The sequence below is a fragment of the Battus philenor genome, unplaced genomic scaffold (assembly GCF_028537555.1).
Source record: "Battus philenor isolate CCGP_79_NKW_IND1 unplaced genomic scaffold, ilBatPhil1.0.hap1 SCAF_1, whole genome shotgun sequence".
Taxonomy (NCBI): domain Eukaryota; kingdom Metazoa; phylum Arthropoda; class Insecta; order Lepidoptera; family Papilionidae; genus Battus; species Battus philenor.
Window position 1 is genome coordinate 14,854,547 of NW_027181661.1, and position 23,349 is coordinate 14,877,895.

The following is a 23,349-nucleotide window of genomic DNA, read 5'->3' on the forward strand; positions in this document are numbered from 1 at the left end:
GATGGGCTGGTGACGTAGAGAAAATTTCAGACACGAGATTTTCGATTATTTTTACCTACAACCTCCACAAAAGAGACGCTGCGATTTTTTTTTTAAAAAAAAAGGTGAAAGGATTGACAAGGCTAAAATTTACAAAAAAGGGAAACTTTATCTAATGGAGCCAAAAATCAAAGCGCCGCAACCACAGAAAATATTACTTTAGGGGTATTATAAAGTATTTTTTTTTTCAAATTTGTGAAAGATAAAATTGAAAATTTTAAATTGGCAAGGTGAAAAGTTCACACTTCTAAAATCGCAAAACGCGAGAAACTTCGAATTTCGCGTTCCAATTCCACTTTCAAAACAAATGACGCGCTCATAACAAGTGCCCAGATAAAGTCGCCCAGTATACTTTGGCCTCGGTTTTTTTTTCTCAAACATCCCTCTGTGGTCGTGTTTGTAAGGGACCGAGGGGGAAGTGTAGGTCTTTTGAGGTTGGAAATCCGTTACTTAAGGCACGTGCCGGGTGAGTTAACCTGCGCACAACTTCGTGAATCAATCAACGTAGTAAGTCTACCCGGCAATCGCTTAGGTGAGTCCCACGCATGCGTCAAGCATAGGGATGATCTTTGTCGATAATTTTCTGTTACTTCGTTGTTCAAATTGGAAAGATACTAAGCATCTAAAGATGGTCTAAAGTGATTATTTTTAAGTGTCTATTTTTCGTTTTCTACTAAGTTAAGATTTTTTTTTTTCAAAAAATTTTCATACGAGGATGCTTATCACAATTTTTAAATATTACTTTGAATCCGCACAAAGAATATTATATCATTGTCTGTGTTTAATACTCTTAATATTGTAATGGTTTGAGTTGTTCAAGCTTAGACAAAAGAAGATAAGTCTTATCGATAAATGGGTCATATGTTACTACTTTATCGAAAGAACAACACTGCTCGAATAGGCAAAATCCCGCCGAAAGCGTTCACAGTATTCGCGCGAAACCGGTGTGTTGTGGACGTCAGCTACATGCCTTCCGCGCGGGAGAACGTTAACTCGAACGATCAAGGTACGTCATAAAGTTAGTTTTATAGTTTCGTATAATTATTTACAAAACTATTTCACAAATTATTCGCATATATTTTATTATAATATTTTGAGAAAGCAAACACAAAACGTGTGATCAAAATTCGGCAAGAAACCAAATGTCTTAGAGGATGCCAAGTGGCATTGATTTTATATTTTCCTTCCGAAATTGTAGGGCAAATAAGTCATTACGGTGGGAGTGTTTTAAGTAAACATTATTAATTTTTCTTACATGTGTTACGTTTCTATATTTGAATGTATACAAGTGAAATAAAATAAGTTGCATATAGGTTTATTTAGTAAACAATCTAGGCAATTATTTTAACGTTACGTTTTAAGGTAAATAGATTTTCTAACTTAAATATTTCAAAAATTATCGTTAAATCGTGTGCTTAATTATAAGTTTATGTTCGTTGTTATTTGAAGTAAAAATGTTTAATCTTTTTTGAACCTGGAAGTCAATCAAAAATTTTACGACACATAAGCGACATTGCGAATATGAGAGATTATTTTCATTTTTTTTTCATTATACATTACATATTGTGCCATACATTTCTTTTACTATTAAAGTGATAATGTCTTCGTAATTTGTACGTAGTTTCGTGACATTACTACTATTATTTGTACTATAAACAAATAAATAATAAAAATTAAGAAATAGAAATTTTAATAATCAACAAGTCGAAGTGCTATTAACAGTTTTTATTAGTTTATGTAACGTATTAAATTTTTAGTTAGTTTTCAATAAGTTACTTATTGTGATTGGCGTTAAAATTAAAATTTCACTCTATAAGACATACTTCATTTTTTCACAGTTTGATTTTATTAGTAATGCTTACATTACAATAATTTATTAACATCACGGTCAGAGATCTTATATTGACGTTATTAATGATATTTTAAAATAAAATAATTTTGATTTTTTTAACTTAATATGATACATTCTATTATATTTAGTATTTTTGGGAGTTAATTGTCTATAAAAACGTTTTTTACGGGGACTCAGATAAACCACCAGATTTTTTACGAAAAATTTTAAACGCTATGAATGCCTGTAAATGACTTATTTATTTTTTCTATTTATCATTACTAGTTAAGTATATCATAACACGTGGTTTTATTATACAAGTTCAGAGCCGTAAAGGAGATAAACTTGACCCCTAGCAATGAAAATTATTCGTCATTAATTTAACATATGAATTTATTTGTTATGTTTATACTCAAGAAGTATGCTTCTAGATTTTTATCTTTATACCGTAATGATACATGTTCAAACTAACACATAGAGGTAAATAAAGCGAGTTGGTGTGACAGATGCTGTTTGGTAAGCAGCAAGACCATTGCACCATAGTACTTTCTCTCCCCCAAAAAATATGATTCTTTTAACTCTTGTTTTCCGTGAAGAAAATTATATGATACCTATGTCCCAATACATTAATCTTGTAGTTGTTTAAGAAGGATAAAATATCTTACCCTATCTATATAACATTATCGGTACTAATTTATTGAATTATTCCATTTACAAATTAATGTTACATTCTTTGCTGTAATTTGAAGTGTACATTATTAAATATTAAAGCTGATGAGTTTCTGGCGAGTCTGCCAGAAACTTAGCAGTTGCTGATGTTCGTAACAAATCAGCATTCCGAGCTGGTGATATACTTATATATATATATATATATATATATACTTATAGATATATAGCTTACTTATAATGTTAAGGTAATTGACGATTGAAAAGTACATGTAAGTGCCTATTTGAATAAAGATATTTGAAATTTTGTATTCTCTCGTGCAATACATCTATTAGTTAGCAATCATTAATGTAAGACCTCCAGTTCGTCGATCACAAATATCGGATTAAGCAAATGACTCGAACTCTACTCAGATATAAGTTTCCTTTGTTGTCAAAGTGTATTTCGACATAAATTATATCAAATAGAATAATTTGCGCAGTGTTCTATGAATTTGCACACCGAAAGTAGTTTACATTATTTGTTTCAAGTTTAATTCACGTATATTTTTTATACTGTAAATCCAGTGAAGATTTTACCTTACTGTAAACCATTGGCCATATATTTTTTTAACATAAATTATACTTTGAATGCATATAGCTTATACATTAAATACATGTAGCTTTCTCACTGTCAGTACAATTTGCATCTCCGCTGGACTGTATTAGTTACTTTCCTACGTTTATAGATCTCATAGTTCGTAACTCGATGTCGAATAGAAATCCCGAGCAAAGCCCTTTCCATGCTTCGCTAAGCGACTGTGAGATCGCATATGGCAACCAAAGTGAACGACCACGTTGTCCATTGTATTATATTGTATACATCTCACATACATAGTACCTATGTATAGGCTTAATGTCGTCACAATCAATTCAAATTTCGACAATACGAGGAGGACGTCTTATAATTGCTAATAGGTTCATTGCATTAGGAGATCTAAAAGACCCCTCACAATACTTTTGATACATGCGGTGACCAAAATCGTGTTATTTCACACCGGGCTATAATATACAAAGTTCCTCCTATATGAATAAGACAAATATACATATTTTCTACCTTCTTTAAGTTTGGCACGATTTTATAATAACAAATTGAGATTAATCAGGTCTCATGCGTACCTATTACGTGCTTACTTATGATATATTTTGCGTCTCTTAACAGCTAGGATTATTTAAATACACAGCAAGATTGTTAATAACTTTAATACTTTATAAAATTATATATTCCTCATTTATAGTTTCTTTTATAATTTGACTTGTTTTTAAAATATTTGGGACAAAGAAAACGCAAACATAACTTTATATGTAGATGTAAAAATGTATATTAATCTCATAGAAATATGCTTTTGCATATATTGGATTTTAGTATGAGAAATGCACGAATCTGTAGAATAGTTACATACGGGAGATTAATATTAATAACGCCCGTTGCTTTGTCTTCTCGTGTCGGAAAATGATCGGATTTATGAATATTGTTCCTAAATGAAATAGGCTTCGCTCAAAGCTCACTGTAACATTTCACATCCTAAACTTTACTAAAATCAAGACTAAATTAAACACTAACACTTTTCGAAGTAAAATTAAATAAAAAGTTAAATTTTTAAACAAATCGAATCACGAATGAAATACAAATTATTATGCTATTTTTATAAATTGCTATTAACACAGGCATAAAAGTTGAGATTATCTAGTGTGCAGACTTTTCAAGGCCTTTAGCATGCAAAATAATCTTCGGAATTAATATGATTTATTTAAGAAAGTAATATTTAAGCAAATTATTTATAACTTAATACATGAATATACTCGTTATTAATTACTATTAAAGACTGAAGTCTTCCTCGAGCCTTAGCTCGCAGTATCTCTATTGTGAAACATCGTTCTTCTATAAAATTGTCTCAATAACTTACATATTGTTGAAGAAGAAAAATTTAAAAACTAAGCAAGTCTGTAAATTTTTTGAACAGGCCGTGATTGGGAATTCAGGAGTGTGTCTTAATTGCAAAATCGCTTCTGTCTTCTCTTGTTACAATAGAGTTATTTACTTAGTATTTTGAAATAGAGCGATGAAAAATGTAGAAAATGATTTGAAATTACATGTGTGTTATAAGTTGCAAATTACTCCCACCTTTAAATGTCGTTAGTTGTGGGCTGTTTAGTTAAAATAAAATCTTCTTAAAAATATGTTCGCTTTGAATTTGTAAATTTGGTTCTGGAATCCAGCGAGACGAAGTAATGGATCGTGGATAAGGCGAAGGATTAATGAGACTGGCAACCTTCAAAGTTAAAGATTAAATTATATTCATTCACTGTAATATTAATACACTTTAATGAACCTCTTTTGTTAGTTTCAAAAATATACCCACTACACGCATTTTTTTTAATATAGAAAGTAATTAAAGTTTGTGCAGAATACGCAAAATGCAGCAATATTTCGGTTCGCTTCAGAATATTTACATGAAGCTTTCGGAAAAATCAGAGGTACATAGTTCTCGGTTGCCATAAATCTCATATTTCAATATGCACTTGAATTATTTAATTTATTATCCAATTCCAAATTAATTTCATACAATTATAGTCATCACGTGTATGCATAAGAACAAGAGTGCTAAAACACATCGATTCTATAGAAACTAATCAAATGTAGAGAATATGATCATTTGAACATTACAGCCAAAGAATGTTGCTGTTGGACATATATCTTCCCTACAGATTTCTGAAGACCGGTTTGAAGGGGCTTAAATCGAGTGTCTTTCAATGACCTTATTAAGATCATCTATTCCAACTTGCGAGTTGACATTGTGCCGGTCCGAGGTCTATACTGTAACTTAAGGTACCAGTAGCCATCTGTTCCGATCTGGTCTGCCCAATGACGCATCAACTTGCCAATCCACTGTCGGCTATTTTTCTACTGATCTCCTCATTCTTAATTCTATTTAATTCTTAACTTAAAGTTAGGGTAGGGGGATTATAAACATGCCGTGTTCTTCAATGAGATTCATCTACAAACTCTGCCAGGCGTTTTTTTTTTTGTAATCATACATTCAAAATAGGTATAGCATACGAAGGTTCCAAAAATGTTACACAGCTTAACTTCAAAACATTTTATTAGTTTAACAGCTAGCGTTTTTCATCTAATAATATTCTATACGACATAGTAATTACAAAATAATCCCAGGATATCTACATCTGCAACTCATTGATTAAATATCAAAATGAAGGTGGATTATGAAACGTCATTAAAAATCATGCCATATGTTTTACTAGTAAATAGAAATGAAATAATTACATAGTTAGCACTCGTATAGGAATTTTTATATTGCGAATAATGTAACGATCGCAATGATAAGACCGACCCCGGCTGGTCTCTTCGGAGGCACGTAGCCACTCAATAATAAATACCACAGACGGTCGCCGACTTCAAATCCCCTTTAAAATGGAAGCTTTCGGCATCTTTTTTTTTAATGAACAAAGGCTCCCGGCGATTTTGTTTGTAAAACGCTTGACCTCAAATAAAATTGAACAAGAACAAATTTGAAATAAACAATGTTAAGTCTCTATACATATTACGAATTATAATAAAGATTCTATTTTCGTAATTATTTAGTTATTAATTTCAACGCCCACTTCGATAATTCACAGTAAGATTCTTTACCTAATACTCTCTGAGTATGAATTAGATTTAGTAGCAAATGTTTCATCCATTCTTAATACTATAACAAAGAAAATATCTTCGTCTTACGACAATTTTAATATACAGAATAATTGTTTATAATTGTAAAAGGTTTAAAAAGGTTAATATACTGGCTATTGGCTTATTGGCTCAATTACTGATCATTGATACATGGTACATCTTATCCAAATTATAAAAAAAAATAATTTCAAATAAACAACGTAATTCTTTCATGTAATAAATGTTTTCAAAATTAAAATAATACGTATAAAATTAAATTATTGTTTACTATGTTTTCGTGTAGAATTTGAACTAACAAAAGTTATTGACCATAATTCAGATTGATCTTATAAAGGGATCGTATGCACTTTTATTTTTTTTTTATGCACTACTAATCACTCGAAATTTTCTGAGAAATCAATTAAAAACTAACGTAATGGATGGATCTCTTGTTGATAAAAATGATTTATGAAAATATTTATATTTACAATTGTGAATATCTTTAATTTTTGTCATCGCAAAAGTAATTTTAAAATCCCGGGCACGGGGTTATTTCCAAAGCATCCGAAGCGATTACATAAAACGAGGCAAAGACCCATCTCACTGAAAGCAGCTTTTAAATAAATAAATCGAAATGAAATCGTTCTGTCCATTTCGGACTGGACGGAAGGACTCGTGGGTACGAAAATAAACACACGAAGACTCGATTTTCGTACAACTCGACTTTTTTAAAATAATTAGTAGGAATTATTATAAATTAACAATATATATTTATGTGATTGTTAAACGCGAGAAATTTAAAGTATTCATTTCTGTTTGTTATAATCACGAATTTAATTTATTCAAAATATTAAAGAAACTAAACTTAATACTTGTAAATATTACTTTTATCTTCACATAAAACAGCATGGGATGTTTTTAAATTAAAACGATAATTCCTTTAATTTGTACGCATATATTTCATTTTCAGAATTAAGGGTTGTTTTAGGTTTCTTTATTTTATACCAATCCGTACCGCTCCTAACTCTGCGTTCTAAAATAACGTGACTTATTTATAACAAAGCGGTGGTTACCAAAGATTTGAAATACAAAAACCTATATTTCACTATATAGGTTTATATTATTATTAGCTTTATATTAGTATTAGCTGTAATTTTTTGGACGCTTCCTACCGTTTACAACGGTGAGACTGAAACCTGGTTTGTTGAGTCACATCTCCCTCTAGTCTCTTCTCTCACAACTCCGACTCAGTTAACCGGCAGATTTCTCCGGCTTCTTTTTTTTACTTTATGTATGGGAACAATGATAAGTAGCTCTAGGCCTTTCGACATCTATTCTAATCAACTTTAAGTATTTCAGCTCATCTCTACGGACAGATCTTAGATGATTGAACGTCGATTATCTTTATATGAAACGATTTCCTTACATTGTACATAAAATGTGTGTCTCTTAGGAATCAAACCATAGACTTGTAAGTCGCCTTCCTTAATCACAAAACTACAGCAATTTAAATGACTCACCATTAAAAACTAATAAATAATGTAGCTAATAATAATGAACCTAGAAATCGTAAATGTTAAACTCAAGCTACCAATTACTAATATCCTGTAACCTAAATATTATATTAAACCATTAGACTTTTACATTTTATATAAAATATAAGTTAGCTAGTCGAAAAAAAATGTGGTATCATTAACAACGTTAAGCGCAGGATATTGGCTATGCTTGGTGTGTCAAACGTTAAGAGTGCAGTGAAATGTAAAAACTTTATGGTCTTTTGAACAATCGTTTTAACTATTACCCTCACTGCCTTGTAATTATTTTTTGCGCGTACCTTCTTTTTATGATTTACTTTGAACCTCTTTGCTTTTAAACTTTCATATGATCTATACATGACTTTACATAAATATAAAAAAGTTTTGCGTTTCCTATTTTTATTCTATAATTTTTGTAACTACGTAAAATAAATTTCCATCAAGAAGTTTCTAAGTCAGAATTTAAGTTTCATATATATTTTATAGCGATGAAGATATCTAAATGGGACAACTATAATCAACTTAATTGTATATAGGTGTAAAAGCTTGCAAGGGGTGAAAATATAGTCAATTTTCTTTTAATTAAAATATGGTACAATCCATCAAACCATTGCTTTCAAAAATAGTAAATAAGGTAGTGATAATATAGTAATAATAAGCGTTTTCACTATATTGAAATTAATTATTGTTTACAATATGTCCCTGCAGATTTTGTATTATCAAATGTTATTGAAAAAGAAAAAAAAAACAAATAAATGTAACACATATCGGAGTAAAAACTTTATATAAGATGTTTAGTGATAAATAAGTTACACATTCACCATTTTAAAGCTTTCATACCTAAAACCAATCAATGTAAAATTTTAAATAATTTTATTTAAAAAGTATATCACTACTATAAATACTTTTAAAAATATTATTTGTAAATAAATCGGAACCAAATGTAAGACAGAAAAATTATTCAATTATAATACTCATTAAATGACGATGCGACGTTCGTTTATAAATTTCAGCAGGTTTTTTTTTTAATTCTTTGACATCACGAATTATTGATTTAATGACAAGCACTTTACATATCGTGAATTAAATTTATTACTATTAATTTTAAGTAATTTTTATTCGTACTGTTTTTGTTGTATATCGGTTGTATATTTTGTTGTACCGTTCGTTATCGGGTAAACATTTTGTTTTTCTCATGTCATGATTTTATGGCTAATAATTACTGTATGAAGGATATATACGAGTATGTAAACATGATTATAAATATGAACAAATGCGATCACTATAAATTTTCTAAAGTGTAAAATAATGTCAATAAATAGTAATAAATAGATGATATTGTATAACTTTTAGACCGACAATGGAAACATTGAAAAAAAAATAAGTTATACAGAGGTCTGACATGTTATAGTTGTAAATATTTTAAGAGGTGTAAGTGTAGTCCATTTGCTGTCAATTTGTATTGTAGAACCTATCTAAAAATCAGTGGTTTTTGAAGTTATAAATACCGTAGTAAGAATATAGTGAGGAAAAGCGTTTTTCAAGATTTGAATTATTATATTCCATTAAAATTAAAAAAAAATTACTGATAGAAGAATAGACTTTTTACTGATAGAAGTTATAGCCTATGGAAAAGAATATATTTCAAAGTAAACAAATTGAAATTGAAAATATTTTTACAAATCAAAAGGACATGTAAATGTCAATAATTTTAACATTATAAGTCACAGTTTAATGATTAATTATGTCCTTAGAATAGCTGGCCATAAACACAACAGATGTTCTTTTTAAATAAAATTTACAATGTTTGGAGGACATTTTATAGTAGCAACCGTTGAATCATTTCAACTAGCAAATTTCACATATTTCGATCAACTAAAATGTTTTGGATACTATATTCATTACTTTAAACAAAGTGATTGGAGATTAGTATACAAGATTTTAAGCATTATGTTGATAAATGACCATTACATTCAACCCTATAAAGTTATTACGCCCTTCAATAATGTAACGAATCACCCTTAACCTGTTCGACGCATATTTATAAATTAATACACGTCATGTCTGGAATTGTTAAACTAACTTATTAGTTAGACACCACTTAAGATGATTAGAATTTATTATTAAACGACTCGAATAGGGCCGGACTGGGAATCAATTTAAAACAACACTGTTATCGAGATTGGTTCGTGGGAAGCGGACGAATTAGGTATAATCCAGCCAAAATCGTTAGGCTATTGAAAGTTAAATTACGTCGGTCGTGTAGTAGTTCCAGTTACGTGATAATTAATGTTTGATACTTTACCATAATGTAATCATTTAGTAAAAGTTTTATGAACATTTCGATATTTATATTATTAATTTTTAATACTAAATTGAGTTCAGATTAATTTTTTTTTAATAAAAATATGATCGAATACACGTACAATATCCGGTGATAAATTTTGCACATCGACCTTTGGAAGGAGACAATTGTTTGTATAAAATACATCATATTTAACCCCAAACTAAATCCACCGCTTATAGATTAATTGGATATACAAAAAATAAAGATAATTATCAAAAGAAGCGAATGATACTTGTTTTAACAGCTCTTAGTAGATACCGGACTGTTTGTATTTCGTGCAACAGAGATAACGCTCTACGAAGCCGAAATTAGCCGATTGTCCAAAGGTTTTTTTTTTCAGTTTTTTTTTTTCAGACAAATGCCAATATCATCATAAATATTTTCTGTGTGAAAATAATATATTATTTTACTATTAGTTGCAAAATAGATACAAGTTTAAATGCATTTTTATAATGTTATAAAATAAATAATTGTTAGAAAATCTGTGATTGGTAAATTAAAATCGATAACTTGATTCATTGGGTTACCTTTTCCCAAGGCCTTCTCTGTATTTTTCCAGCACATAAGTTGGCATGCAAGAGCACCGCATCTATCTTTCATCTACGATTGTCAACATTTGCCACCAAGAACGATGTTAAATTTTATAATAACTAGCTATCCTGAAAGCTTCCTTACTGTCAGAAGTAACAGGCCTTAATAATTAATTAATGATTGTTGTGTGAAATAGATAAATCAATTTTGTAATTAAGTAAAACAGACGGATACAGCTGAAAACGATAATATAAACTTTTAAACACGTTAACAGTCAAACTGGTGAAGTTCATAGTGTTATAATTATAACATTTTCTGAAATTAATAAAGTTTCAAATCCTTAATTCTATAATTTTTTTCTTTAATCATATATAAAATATTAGAAAAAGAAAATTATAAAAGTTGTTCTTATTTATTTAAAGCATGATCAATGAAAATTGTACACATTACAAGTGGCCGTAACAGCATTAAATTGCGGTATATTTCCCCATAAATATTTTTGGGGGAAGGGGGAGCTAGCCTTGGCATGGGCGTCTATAAGCTGAAACGTGACGTCGACCAGTGACCACAATATGTCTAATTGCATTTTCAAAATATGACTTCCAAACACAAAGGTAGTTTTAACAAGGTTTGTTTTTTATTTATTATTAATTAGTTAACTTCGTCAGTCAAAATGGCTAAAGGGGTTTATAAGCTTTTAAAATTCATATATTTTTAAATTTTCTAATTGGATCAAGACTCGGTTATGAAATGGAAAAGCAATTCAGTAATCGCCTTTTCAGTTTGTTTTTTATAGATGTTGACTTTAAAACGCAGAGTGCTTTATTACACAAGAGCTAATATGTTTTAACCGTAGAATTCTGTTAAATGAACGTTTGGTTTGCCACAAGGTGTTTTCAGCTTCTATTAATATTGAACAAGTTTTGTGTGAAAAATATAACGTACACCGCATAAACCATTGCTTTTTCCTATAACAAAGTGTGTAATAACCTAATGAAACAAAAAAAGATACTTTCAATATAAAGTTTTTATTTATTTTAATATTGTTAAAATATTGCTTATACAAATTCTTCCATTATCGTTTGTTTTAGATTCACATTTTATACACCGTAAAGTATGCTGTTTCACAATGGACGCGTACAAAGCTATTTATGAATATGAAAGCCACTGTCACTTGTTATTTCAGACATGAATCCCTAACAGCAAAGCCGGTTTTACGTCCATTGCGCTTGACTTATTGCAGCAGAAGACATTAAATTTAATAAACTTTTTTTTAAATAAATTATAACAAAAATAAAACCTACTTTTATATTTCGGTTCAATGATCATAACTTATAGTCTTTAGTAGAGTAAGGTTGATATAATCTGTGGTTTCATTGTCGGATGATGTACATTTTCTTTTCCGTCTCAGTCATTTATTTATTTTTGAAAGTAGTGCCCGTCTTGAAACTTATTGATGGCAAGTTCTCAAAAGTGATACGAGAGCCAAACATTATTTTATGATTAAATAAGTAGAGAAAACCAAATTTTGAACTCTTTCCTTTCAAACATTCTTCAGAGGCGATGTATCCTCGGCGATTGTATGTTAGTCTTGTAGACTGTTATAATTTAATTTATTTATTATATTAACTGATCCGCCAGGAGCGATAGGCGCGAATTCGAATTCGAAAATAAAAATATAATTAAGGTAATATATTTCAAGCTGATCACTTTATTTATTAATTAAATATGAAATAAATATATTGATTTTGTTATACATAAATACTGACAGTCGCAGTTGTTAAGCGACAATATAAATTACCAGCGGGTGAACTGTAAAAAGAAAATAAAAGCGAACTGTCAAACACGCAAAACTGAAACCAAAAAAAATACTTCTTAGTAGTCTTAATATTTTCTGAAAATTTTCAAGCGCTATTTTCTATAACACAAAAAACATTCCACGAAGCCTCAAAGAACTTGTATAAAACGACGAATGAAATCGGCAAAGTCGTTCTTAAGTTATGACGTGACCAAGGCAAACAGGGATTCATTTTTATTTGATAAATGATAACATTGATTTATTATTTTTTGATAAAGTCTTATATAAAATTTTTGAATTAATTTGGCAAATATTAAATAAAAATTACTTTACAATTTACAAAAACAATAAGCGTTAAGTTTTTGTGTAGGTTAAGCAAGGAGTCTTTGTCGAATGACAATATGAACATCATATATTTAAGCAAAAAGTAGTACTTTGAAAAAAGTAGTAAATTAAAACATCGTATAAAAATATAAAACGGTAATGCATAATTTATTCCACGTTAATTTTTCGATGGACTAATTTCTTTAAGTTCGTTATGTGTATTTAAGCGTAATACCAAACACATTTTAAAAATAAATTCTCTATTTTTGTCTTTATTTTTGGGTAAACATGTCTCAAACACGGACCGTTGAGTTGACTGGGAGAGAATGCTTAGTAATATTAACTTCGTAAAGACGAAAGACACTTAACACTACATTTCCAGACTTGTTTTGATAAATCAATATTTCTCAATTAATAATAAATTATTTATATTAATCACGTGCTATCAGTGTTTGAATTGAATTACAGCGTCCGGCGATAAATATTGCACATCGACCTTTGGAAAGAGACAATCGGCTGATTTCGGCTGGCTTCGTACAACGTTATCTCTTTCGGATGAAATACGACTGACAAAACGTCACATAGGTAATGTGGGACAGAGATAATGTTCTACGAAGCCGAAATTAGCCGATTGTCCCTTTCCTAAGGTCGATGTGCAATATTTAGAGCCGGGTACTGTATCTAGTTATGTATTCTTATAAGTGTCTTCATCAATTTATATAAAGTCTTCAGACAAGGAGAAGATCATGAAACATTATAACGTGTTATTTGGCAGGGAGCATCATTGTTGTCATTCGTAAAGGACCCCAAAAAAGAGCAGTTATACCACATATTTATTTCACTCTTTTTCACTTGGTGCAGTAATTAATGCCCAATAGGCATTCTCTACCAGTCACTCTACGTAGTACAGATGACAAATAGATGTTTGTAAATGTGATTGAAAACTATATCAAAACACATGAAATATTTATTCTGTATAAATATTATATTCTGGACTTATTATCCAACACAAACTTAAATACGAGGATATAATAAATACCTTTATTATAAAAGATGATTAATTACAGGTGTAAAAGCTTTAAACAAGTAAATATATTTAATGGAATCAGGCGTTACCTTGCGGAAGTCTATCCTAAGTAAGAAAAGGACCAATATTTAGCTACTTCCGCACATGCAATGAAAAAGGCATTGGTCCTTTTTTTACTTAAGTGAATGACCACTCAATCCATTAATAGAAGTAATAAATAACGTAATTATAATATAGTAAGAAAAAACGTTTTCAAAATTCGTGTAACATATTAATATATTTAAATTTTTAATTGTTTACTATCTGTTCTAGAATATCTGGCAGAAGTTATTTGTATTGTAGTATTCCAATATAAAAATTAAATTAATGTAACATACCTCAAGAGATCACTTTCAGCATGGTGATAGCAAACAAATGTAAAATCTTCAAAGTTTTTTACAGACATGTGACAATGCATTCATCTCATTAAAACTTTTACATTTATAACCATCCTGTATAGTAAAAAAATCAAACCAAAATTAGGTCTGTAAAGTAAAAAAATCGTTTTAAAAATGCAACTTGTTAAAGAAATATCTTCAATATTGGATTAAAATACCCGTTTACGTTCTGACAATACTTTGATATTAAAATTTGACGTAGTCTACAAATCAAAACAAAGTCTTTGTGGGATAACAACTGCATAGTATTCTTCTGGAATACGATAACTCACTCCGGGTGTAGTGCATTTTACATAAATGAATTTCAAAGCGAGCTGTAGACAAAGGTTCGGTGCTGTATGTAGGATCATCATTAAAAATTCCAAAAAAGGCAAATCAAATTGATCACAAATGTTAAATTTTAGTCCTATAGATCATTGTAATTAAATTTTTAGATTCTATAATAAGCTTGCTAACTTCAAGAAAACCTTCACAACCCTCCTACCTTTACCTGGCTAAAGAAATATCACTACGTTCCAGAGAGATCGTGATGAGTCAATACATAGGTGACATATATATATATATATATATATATATATATATATATATATATATATATATATATATATGTGTATGTATATATATATATATATATATATATATATATATATGGTCTTGCAGCGATTTACCTCGACGACTATTTGTAATATTTCTTTTGGGACAAGTTTTCTTTGAGTGAAATTTAAGGTAAAAAAATATACAGGCTTACTTATGATGTTCGCTATTAATATCCGACGTATCCTCGCGGAATGGCAACTTGAAATGGCAATAGACAGGCGATATAGCGCGCAGAACGAATAACCTGTGGGGCCCTTAGAGTTTAGAGTAGAAACCGTGAAGCAAGCTCACCGCAGGGCTACTTAGGTGAACAAATGACTTTGGTATGGCCATCGAAGAGGCTGGATGCAGACAGAATTCAACCAGGTTTACAGGAAGGTGGACGTCTTATGACTAAATTGAGATGGTTATGATTATCAGTAAGCAGTAATAATAACATTTAAATTCGTAGAGAAAACTAAACTAAGTATGTCATAAAAATTAATTTAATACTAATTTCGGATAATTAAATTTGTTTTGGTAAACACTCAAGATTTATTTAAACTCACTCACGCGTTAAGCTCTAATCGATAGGAATAGGTTGAAACGGCGTTAGACTTATGTATTTGACTAACGGAGTGAGATAAAGGGAAATGACGCCAACCACTGTCTGTAATTATACGGGGGCAATTCACACGTAAACCTTTCTCTAATCAGTGTTGCATTCTAATACTGCGGTTGCAACGTTCGTGAACTAGACTCTCTGATGATGTTATTTGCTCGTTATTCATCTGCCTACTTACCAAACAACATTGCTTTTAGTGAAAAGAACACGGTAAGGTAAATTTAAAGGTAAAAGGTCATCAGAGAGTAATAGAAGGAGAAAGTCATATTTCACAGAGACGTCGAATTCAAAATAATGAGATCCGTAGAAGAACCAAAATCGTTAGAGTGGCAATCTCGAGCTGGTGGACGCGGCGTGAGTAGACCCCCCCCCCTCCCAACGTGGACAGGCGACTTAGTTAAGGTAGCGTTAGTAGTTACTGGTCCTCGTGTCGATCTTAGGAAAAAACCTTAGCCTCGTAGTGAATGTTTATTGGCTGCTAACATCATCAGATGATGAGGGTAAATTTGAATGTTATATCTCATTAGTGTTTTCTTATATATGTTATTATTTACCTTGAAAATACATTTTCTTAACATTGTCGTGAATAATAAACGCGATGGCTTTCAACGGTTGTCTTTTTATTCCCACAAAACATTTACGTTAATTACACACTTTTATTATTTTCACTACACAAATATCACTAACTCAAACTATCAATACACTAACGAGGTACCGATAACCATACTGCTTTTAGTTGCCATAGCTTCTTTTATTATTAATATTATACTATATTATCTCCAATTAAAATTTTCTTCTTTTTCGCGGCTGTTACTTTCGGCGGTATTCGTAAATTTTCTCGTGTAATCAAAATCTATCAAAACGCCTCCTATGTAGTGGCGCGATAGTTATTCTAGGCAACGCGATATTTTAGTCATTACATTAATTTACATAATTATATTTGTTTGATACATTATAATCCCTAATTAATAAATTGATTGGAAATATATTAATAATTTTGAAACGACTATTATCATTAATAATGTTTATAAAATAGTATTTTGAAAATATAAATAAATAGACGTATTAAATAATTTTAATAATATCTAGTCTTTCTAAATAAAGGTAATAAAAATAAATGTAAAAATAAAATTATTAATTGTAACTAATATACTAATTTTTAAAATTATTTGACGGTAGAATAGAGTTTCATGCGTAAATAATTTTTGAACTCTTTTATGGAACTTATCGCTCCTAATTTGTTAAAACGAAGCCTAAATCTACTAAGTTGAAGGCAGAAAAACCTATAAACTGTGATCAATACGCAATACGACTTTTTGCTTTGTTCATATTCGTATATACAATTATAATTATTTAAATAATCACAAAGATGATTTTTAAAAATGACAATATATTTTCCTATATACACCTAAGTATTTTTGATTCAAAAATAAAGGTTTTAATTTCGTTCAACGGCGTAACGATGTTACATGACCGTAGCTTACTAAACAGAATTGTGGGAGAGAATAGCTTTGTAGCAAACGCTTGTATTCCCTCAGGTACATGAATATATAAGCATGTGTCTCCATCGCTCTAACCGGGGACCGTAGACGCACATCAACACGGACTTCGTTGAAAACCAGCGCTGCATATATTTTCATTGGCGCGAAAATGCTGATTTGGAGTTCAATTTCCGCCTATCATTATATAAACCGTTTATACATGTAAATGTGTCTACATAATTGATTACAACTCGTATAGGCAGCGTTCGGAAAGCTCCGAAACATCTTATTATCCAAATATCGCAATGACTGAAGAAATGGGTCTATGACCAATCTTTGTTGCCATTGACGACGTATAGATGAGACATGTGGTTGCTTACAATGGGTCTTAAAAAAGGCTGTAGGTCACCTAGAGAGGAGTGGAGAGATCGAATCAGAAATGAAAATATCCGCAGTAGAATCAAGATCACCGACCTAGCTAAAAGAATTGCCGATCTGAAGTGGAAATGGGCGGAGTAGATCGTTCGTGAAACCGATGATCGTTGGAGCTGGAAGGTTCTCGACTGGCGATGACAAGATCGTAGACGAGCTGTCGTTCTCCTTTGGGTAGACTTTAGACAACCAGGGTCGCAGGAACTAGCTGGATGGGAGAAGCATAAAACCGGTCATTATGACCTTTGCCTTGTGTCTTGTATGATCTGGACTTTCATTTTAAATGATGGTGATGATAACTTATTTTATGAAATTACTCCCGCAATGATGAAGAATTGAGTGGGTGTACTTTAATAAAATACATATTTTAAAGCCATATCTCTTATAAATATATAACTTGACCACAATATTTTTTGGCATGTTAAATATTAAGAAGAATGGTATTTATGATATTACTAACTAAGGCAGTGTAGGGTACGCGAAATGGGCTGGATAAAGTTAGTATTTATATTTATATATATATATATATATATATATATATATATATATATATATATATATATATATATATATATATATATATATTGTGATTACTATCTTATAGTTCAAAGGGTTTACTATCCATGATAGAGAAAATTACAAATAATTAACTAAAATACATAATGCAAGTGTGGTACTGTGCTTAGCAACTTGTTGCCTGTCACACAGAATCGTATAATGGATATCATTGTTACAACTGATTGGTGAACTATAGCTCTACTTATAGTTGGCTGTTTAATAAATGAGTTCGCGTATTGACATAATACGTTCGTTGTGAACTATAAGTGATTACATAGTGTTGTTTATATAATTCCAGGCAACGCTTTGAAATCACAGTAACGCACCATGTGAGTCGAATTTTAGTGGAAATATTAAATGATTTATTATTTTAACTGATGAGCATATAACGAGTGGATAATTGGTATGGTAAAGGGTAATATTAGCTTTTAATCTACTATTTATAAAAAAAATAAAACGGAATAGTAATACAAACAGCAAATTAATACGTTGGGCAAAAGAAAAGAAAAAACTTTAGCAGATAATTTTATTAGAAACTATTCAAATTACAAATTCAATTCTTATATTCTTCTCATTGTTAAAATTGCCGGTATTAAATGTAATTAAAACAATAATAAATATTTCCATTTACCATTTAAAATTTGAGCTTAGTGCCAACAAATCAAATACAATATTTTAATATAAATTTACACGGCGTAAAATGAATTCTTCTCATCAATTTAATACTAAATCGATATCTAATTTTTTTTGCAAAACAAAAACGATTTACATCTGAATAGAAATAATAATAATTAGTTATTAGTTAAATAAACATACATGTAAATATACAAAACAAATACATATCACACATGTTATATACATATATTAATTCTAAACATATCACATGTTACATACGTCTCAAAGGTTTTTGTACATTTCTTTAACTTAAAATTCTTCATTTCAGTAAATATATAAAAAAATACATTTTTAAGTCTTAAAAGATACTTTTAGGATCCGTCAGTCTAGGTTTGTCAATATAGGCAAGTAAATATAAGTTGGAAGCAATTAGCACGACGCTAGCTTAAATTGATTTTAAGATTAATTATGGTTAAATTTAAGTCGTGGAGAACTAGTTGTAATAACGAAAACACAAGAATAAGTCCTATATGTATGTGTTTATTCATTAAATTATTTGAAAATAACTATTATTCTTACTTAATTTATCGAGAACTATATTTGCCAATCTAAATTACGCGATATCGATTTGAACCCATGAGCATTTGTTTAACAAACCGTACCTTTGGACTACAGTAGTGTTTATAAACAATGTTGGTACTGTGAATCCGTGACGTTGTTTCACAACCAGCGTGTCGGCTATTGTTGTTACGTGGAGTACCCTTTAACATCGTTGAGTCTTTGACATTGTTAGGTTTAAAAAAAGATTTCATTCTTCTTTATACGTTATTTTTCATTTATGCCCATTTTATGATATTTTTGCAATTTATCTAAATTTACTTTGTCATTAAAACTCCATTGTGTCTTTCTAAATCCAAATCACCCGAAAAATTTTTTTTCAATAAAACTGTTCAAAATCTCAAGACTCTTATAAATAAGTTTAGTAAATAATAATATTTTCTATATGCTTAAGAATTATACAGAAATAAAAAATAGCGATGTATATATTGGTTAGCAGTAAAACTAAAAATATGCTTGTTATGCTTTTCTCTGGGTAAGATCATTTGTAAGGCAATTGTCTACGTTTTACAATACACTACTACATTGTGATTTATATGAATCATTTTGAAAAATATTTATGAAGGCTATTAAATTAACACTAGTAAATCATATTGTAGTATTAAATAGATCTATATATGTATAAAGTCTTACAATGAATTTCATTATTACTATATTAAAGATATTACGAAACTGATAACAAAAAATATATTGTTAACTTGTTATGGACTCTTCTCAGATCAGGGCGCGTTTGGAACACTGCGACTTATACGATTATAGGAAACCTTAAGTTGGCACTATCTGTGGGAATATAAATCTCACGCTCTGCCCTTTATAAGTTCGCGTCCTAACGACCAAAACTAAATAATCTTAAATACAAGCCGATCAGTACTATACTCTCTTTAATATTGATCTTTAATTAAACTAATATAAACTTGTAATATTCTTACTGATGAAACATAAAGCCTTCTTTGCGTACCCGCGTCAAATATATTTAAAGCACATGTTACTTGTGTGTTCGACGTCTTAGTACCTCATATTTTTTATCTGTAATATACCTTGGTATAGTAATATACCATTTATTTATAAATTATATTGTAGAATTAGGCTTCTATTATTATTTTAATATATATTTATTTAATCTTTTTACACTTTGTGTAATGGTGGAGTTAATGATTGTTCATTGGTCGAAGACAGCATGTACAAAAATTATTTGTATTGTTTTATACATAAGCCAACTTCAAAGCATAAACCACCCTTAAAGTGGTATGTGTCATCGGTCCACTTATTATATCTGTTGATGTAAATGCTGCTAGCTCGGAGGCTTTTACAGCTTCGGAACTGAGCTCACGAAATTGAAATGTTCACCAATTTAACAAAATAAAACGACCCCGATTTTGCCAGTTGGACGAAGGTAGACTTTATTCGTGTGTGTCTAGTTTAATGAGCGTGTGAGATGAATGCAAGAAGTACTTGAAGATCGCAGGTGGATACGGATCCTATTTCGGATCGAACTCGCTGTTCACGGAATTGGAGGTGAAATCGGCTATACCCGGAAGCGAAGCGGACTTTAGTGCATCGTATGTGTGTGATGTGTCATGGGTGTAGTTGTTGTTGTGACAGAGGATGTGATGTGACGATTGGGTTGCCTTAGGTAGCCTCTTTCTGGTCTTGGAGGCTTACCGGGTCGTGGTCGCTATTCAGTAACATTCCGGCCTCAAAGACCTTTGAATAATTATTATATTACAGTCAAATTTATCTACTTTTATTATTTTTTAATTTTTAACTTTAAGGTTTTTATTTTGCCTACCTTTATCATCGCTTAAATGGTTAATAAGCAATATTTTAGACATTAAATTTCCCATTGTACTTACTATTACAAGTGTGAATATAATGATTTTGATGTATATATAAAGATTTATTTTGTAACATTGTTTAATAAAGCAGCAAATTCTCACGTTGATTTGAATTTATATGAAATTCTTAACATATTTCACTTGCAGCATCTTAATTTTAATCTCTTAAGTATCACCAGGTGGTGTATACTAACCTAAATTTAAACTGTACCCTTTTTATCCTTTCCAGTATCATCAATCACTATGTATTCAGGCGGGATTATACAAAGCTTCCCGATTTTAAAGGCGATAGATTTAATTTAAACCCAAGTTTGGATTTGTTTTATACTTTTAACGTTATTAAAAACAATCTCTTTTCTTTGACTCCCGTTTCATAATTTGCTATGAACCCTTCCCAATCCTTTTATGTAAATGTTAAAGTAAAATCGTTATACAAATAATAATTTATTAAATTAAAACAACCTTTTTTTAATTAAAAAGGTAAAACCGAAAATAATAAATATGTTACTGTAAGTTCATATATAATATCTAAATTCTTAATATTAAGTCATAATTAAATTTAAAAAACTTTTGATTAGTCGTGTAAATATATTTACATTGTTATTAAGGACAAAAAGTAAAATGTTTGTACAATGAATTCAATATTGATCTGTGATGATTCGCGAAAACCACATTACGTCATATCGAAAGCCATTAAAATATCTATACCAAAATGCATCTTTGAGAAATATTTCATTCACAAAGACTGAAATGTAATAAATTCGGTTCCTGTACAAAAATAATGAACGGTGTCACGAAAGCTGCAAATAATTATAAAGCTGACAAAAAAAGGAAATAGACATTTTAAAAATATATATTACATTACATGTTATTTTTTAAGCTTTAATATTATCATATTTGCCAAAATAAGCAAGGTTTGGCAAGTTGAGGTAGCAGTCAGCAGGTCACATAACGCGCAGACAGCTGATGCTTTAATTTTCTGGATTGGAGATCACGAAACAGCGAGCGGACCGTAAGCCGGTCACTCAAAAGGCGGATAGATGCATTTATTAAGATCGTCAGAAGACTTTAGATGGGATTGAATCCAACCGATATAGTAAATCTATTAAAGAGGGCTATGTCCATATCTACACATCTTACATCTTAAATAATAAGTACACACATCTAAGACAACTGTCACTTCAGTCGTCCACAACCCGAGTCCACGTCGGATTACGAAATTCTATAATATGTCTGTTTCTTAACAATGTTTTCCAAAATCACTTTTGAACAGTGACGATGTTAGTATTTCCTACAAAACTCACTTTTAAGGAGTCGAAGTACCGACCTTTAATGGAACAACTCATTATTCATTAAGCTATCGGTCTATTTTTTTAGTACAAAACGAACCGAAATTTTCTAGAAAAATATACGAAATCGAAGTGGGATAATATCGAAAAAGGCAGTCAAGATAAAGTTAAATTAAAGATATGAAATAATAAATATAAAAATCTTATTCTTTTCGAATCCCTTAAGCGTGTAGATTCTCAGAAAATATATCTTTGACGAAAATGTAATAGCAAGTTACTAGATTAAATTATACTTATAAATGTATTACATATTATTTTAACAAGTATGATGTCACAAACATAAAAATCAAACATGGACAATGTTTTAATGTTATTGGTCAGTAAGAACAGTTATATTAATAAACAGACGCCTAATTCTTTCATAGAACTAAGAGTATGTTTCCGACGACGTGTGCGAGGAGTTCAAACTATATCCGGCTCTTTTTTAATTCCGTCAAACTAAAGACTAGAAAATTCGATATCTGTGTTAGAGCACACTAAGTGATTTATACTCGGTCGTTAGCGCTAGATTTTTTCCCTACGTAATACAACTGTATTGAAAACATAGTTTATTGAAAACGATATGAGTCCCAGTTCTTGGTTACAAAGACTTAGTAGTATAATATTAATTGCTATAATGTTCAAGCTGAATTTGTTACGTATTTTATGCGAACGTCCCTTAGGAAACGATGGAGTATCGATGTGGTTACGAAATAGTCTTATATTTCATGTGCCTCTGGCTGTATGTGTTTTAACAGAATAGCAAGAGATACAACAATTTTATTATAATACGAAAATAAATATGGACACATATATACAAAAGATTTATAAATTTTATGTTTATGTAAATGAAATTAGTGTGAATAGATTTTTATATTAAAATAAATGTGAGCGTAATATTAACAATAGTCGTCCTATAAGGCAGGACAATAGGTTAGAAAATCAATAATTATGTCCATTCATTAAATCGTACAAAAACATGAACAATTCGTAATGGAATTATAGATTTTATCGTACAAACAAACACAATACGTCGA

General features: G+C 30.1%; 1 protein-coding gene across 1 annotated transcript in view; it reads left to right on the forward strand.

Annotated features, from left to right (window-relative positions):
• Positions 1-970: 970 nt before the first annotated feature.
• LOC137932125 (dipeptidase 1-like) overlaps positions 971-23,349 on the forward strand; it is a 44,994-nt gene continuing 22,615 nt past the window's right edge. The window contains exon 1 of the mRNA XM_068775741.1: positions 971-1,045. Coding sequence (XP_068631842.1) covers positions 1,006-1,045 — 40 coding nt within the window. The 5' untranslated portion in view covers positions 971-1,005. The remainder of the gene's footprint in view (positions 1,046-23,349) is intronic.